The sequence below is a fragment of the Etheostoma cragini genome, chromosome 2 (assembly GCF_013103735.1).
Source record: "Etheostoma cragini isolate CJK2018 chromosome 2, CSU_Ecrag_1.0, whole genome shotgun sequence".
Lineage (NCBI taxonomy): Eukaryota > Metazoa > Chordata > Actinopteri > Perciformes > Percidae > Etheostoma > Etheostoma cragini.
Genome location: NC_048408.1, coordinates 26,683,884 through 26,687,769, shown reverse-complemented (window position 1 = coordinate 26,687,769; position 3,886 = coordinate 26,683,884). Strand labels below are relative to the sequence as shown.

General features: G+C 41.2%; 1 protein-coding gene across 5 annotated transcripts in view; it reads right to left on the bottom strand.

Annotated features, from left to right (window-relative positions):
* The window catches only part of LOC117952358, a 31,081-nt gene that overhangs the window by 19,273 nt on the left and 7,922 nt on the right, over nucleotides 1–3,886 (bottom strand). For 3 of the 5 annotated variants that reach the window (XM_034884579.1, XM_034884612.1, XM_034884590.1), the window contains exons 2-4: nucleotides 1,898–1,956; nucleotides 282–500; nucleotides 5–119 (exon numbers count right to left, since the gene is read on the bottom strand). In XM_034884579.1, coding sequence (XP_034740470.1) covers nucleotides 5–119; nucleotides 282–372 — 206 coding nt within the window. In that variant the 5' untranslated portion in view covers nucleotides 373–500; nucleotides 1,898–1,956. The remainder of the gene's footprint in view (nucleotides 1–4; nucleotides 120–281; nucleotides 501–1,897; nucleotides 1,957–3,886) is intronic. The other 2 variants (XM_034884604.1, XM_034884596.1) reach the window with 1 other exon arrangement.

Genomic DNA, 3,886 nt, shown 5'->3' with positions numbered 1-3,886 from the left:
TTACCTCCCTGTGGATTGGATTGTGCACACATTATCTGGCTGATCAAACACATCTGTGCTGTTCCACACACAAGTGATAGTAGAATTGTAGTCCGTGTAGCAGCTGAGATCTGGGACATCTAATGGAGATGAGAAGAAAAGAAAAAGAGGAAACTTTGTCAATTTCAAGGGCTTTTGTATTCACTAGCGTTGTTATTAGTCTTGTTTTATAAAATACATTGAATCTATTATTATGCCAGGCAATATAACAGTATAAATGAAGTTATCAAAAAATCACTAACTGTTACTGAAGCATGGATAGTTTCCAGCAGCACAGCCACAAAGCAGAGCCAGAAGAAGAAACAGCACAGGGGTTTTCTTGTATCTCTCCATTTATGGTGTCATCAATCTTCTTTTTTGAGAGATCTCAAGCCTGCAGGATGGTTGTTTTCCAAAGCTGGGGGTCACATGGATTGTTTTTGCTTCAGGGTGTAACTCACTGCTTCCTCCTTCTTCTCATTCTGAGCAAAGGGATGACACACACTGTATGTTGCTCTGCTTTGGGATTTTGTAGTATTTATGAGACACACAAGTACGCATGTGCCCACACACACACACACACACACACACACACACACACCCCTGCCGTGACCAGAAATCCAACAAGAAACTGCCAAACAGGTGATTAAAAAAAACTGAAATACAAAGGTTTCAGAGTCTAACTCAGCTTGTCTGTTCTGTTTCCACATACACAGACTGATTAACCCTTGCATGGTTTTTGGGTCTAATTGACCCGTTTCAAATTTTTCTGTGACAAACATGTTTAAACTACAAAGAAAATGGAGCACACATGTTGACCCGCGTGCACAGAGACATAGAAACATGCCAACGGACACACACACACATGCGCGCACACACACATGTGCAAGCACACACATATGCGCACAAATGCACACACGCACACAAACATAAGGTTGCATTTCTAAAATGTGAGCAATGAGAAGATGTTTGCTCTCTATTTCCTACACCCTCTGTCATGTGTCCACCATAACATTTGATACATCAAACTATTTTCTTGACATCACACTTCCATTTTTAATTGTGTTCTAGTAGAGACTGATTGCATTCCCCCAAACATATAAAGTATGTATCTCAACTGAAATTGAGATAAAGACAATGTTTGGTAATAGATTATCAAGGGGAAAAAATGACAGAAATGTTTAGAAAAACACTACACAAGTCATGTGTCAAATTGACCCAAGGGATACGAGAGGGTCTCAAAAGTGAAGACAACACACCCGTGTAACATCTGATACCCAGAATACCCAGACACAGTGACAATGTAATACTTTGTAAGTAAATCCCCTGATTACTGGGGCTTCACAGGTCAGGATCAGCACCATGTTAAATCTTTTTATTGTTTTCATCTTTTTATTTAATTGCCTGTTAGATTGAAAACCGAATCTGGGATCTTCACTTATTGAAACCAATGTGTTGAGATTTAAAGTGTAACTTAACAACACTAACACCAGGATGAAAGTAGCTGTTTGTCAACTTCCAATGGGTTTGCATGACAATTTGCATGATATCCTACAAACTAGGCGGCTGCAGAGTGGTCACATGACAACCTCTCAAATGACATGACATCACATTGTTATTAAGTAAAATAATGAAAATGTAGATTTTGACACATGGTCCCACTCCAAGGCAGAGCCCCAAGATAGGGTCACTATGCAGGGCAGTGTGTAGTTCTTTTCTTTTCTTTTTTTTTATTACCTTTGGAAAGCCATTTTAGCCTAACTTATAAACACAGAGATGACAGGAAACAAGTGCAAGAGATACATGCCTGACACAAACAATGAGTGACATGCAGCACCTTTTACATTTTAATTTACTAGTCTTATTCTAAGTGTCTTACCTATTGGTGAAGCTGCTCAGGATCGGCTTCAAAGTGCTGGTTTCCTTCTATTTAATGCCCTGTGGAAATCAGAAATAGTTTTTTTTTCTCCTAGGAAATGGCAAACCACCACATGTAGAGATAGGCAAATAGAAGATAATGTTTGCACTCTTCGGGGGTCACTTCTAAGAAATGTAACCTCAAATCTAAATTAGTTTTTACTCCTCTCGATTCCACTTACGCTCGAAGGTGTGAAGATTTCAGTAAGTTTTTGTGGTTAACACTTCAGAGCAGTTTCCTCTTATTTTTCTTCTAATGGCAGTATTGGTTGTACACCTGTTTCTATAATTAGAAGCTGATACAGGGTTTCAATAGATGAAAATCAACAACACGGCCCTCACACAGATGGATACTGGCTACTTCAGTGTGGATGCAACAGTTTAATCACCTGTGTGTTTACCATCCTTTACCTTCTTATAGAGGCATGCACTCTCACACAAACACACACACACGCATATTTTAACCATTTATTTGTGTCCACTTGAAGAAAAATGGTATGGGGACACAAATATTACTGATGCAGTACAATACATGCACAAACTCATGGACCAGTGGCGTGCAGCAGGTCTTCTCAATATCACTTATAAGCACAACACTCAGTTCTTAAGGGAATCAGTAGCAACGTCTCCATCCTATGTGTCGGCTTCCAATAATAGTAGTGGATCTGGCACAGTTCTTTGTAAGCTCTATAGCCCTCTTTTTGGCCATCCCAAGTTGTTGGCCCTCTTACTAGCAATCTGTGTGTGCCCTAGGCTACCAAATGTGAAAACGAGTAGTCTGCAACGATAGACCAGCTCTAAGAGGGAGTTTAGGAACGGTTGGTATTTAACTACCTTAGCGTAGGTAGGTTGGAATCAAAGCTGCATCCAAAATGTCCACCTCACTGGACTCCTCATTGTTAATGATACTATCTGGTGTATTGGCAACCAGGTGTAAGAAAATACTAGGGTCACTATTGCAGTGCTGAAACATGGATGGTTTTACCTGCGAATGTTTGTATATTCTCACTGAGGGTGGAAATGTTCTGATATGTCTTTCACCATGAGGTACACTATTCTGTCATGATGTCCTATGTACATTCCTTTGTAGGCATGGCAGCCATTTAGGATGTGTGACAGTGTTTCAGTGATATGTTCTGAGGTGTGATGCTCAGTGACCTGAGTTGTCTGAAACCCGATAGAGAAGCTGAGTCCAGTAGGGAGGACTTGTAATCTGATTTTTACTGTGAATTTGAGAATGTCCCAGAGTGCTGTGTTCTTGAGGAATGGGTGGGAAACAGAGGGATCATCAAAGGGAAGACATGCAAGATTCCCCTGAAGTTTCAGTCTGGTCCAGTGTTGTTGTTGATGTTGGTATAAGTCCATGAGAGTTTGCCAGGCGCCTGCAGATGTTAGCAGGTGGCTGTGACCGCCATATGTGGCTGTTGACCTGACGACAGTGAGAGGCTCAGGTATAATGTCCTCTGTCACCATCACAGTCCCAGAGTCAGACCGCACCCACTCCAGAGACTCTCCTGTTCGGCTACAGAGGTCATTCAGATCTGGCCAGTCCGACCAGACAACCAAAACCAGCAGAGTAGGTAACAAGTTTTTCGCAGTTTTTTCTTTTGAATCCTAGGATGTTGTGATCCGACTACCTTGCCACTGGGACCTCACGTCTTCTCAAGTCCAGGAACAGGGAAGATCAATCCAGCTCCCTAACCTACGCACCTGTTACATCAACGGTGGCAACAGTTTTGGTGTTAACCTACACTTCACCTACAATACCTGCAATCTTTAAACAGTAGACACACATACACACATACACACACACACACACACACACACACACACACAAAAACCATGCACATATGTACATATGTATGCACATACACATACATACATACTCACACTACATATTATTCATGCATGTGCAATTGAAGCATACAAGTATGTGCAAGTGGTAAGTGTA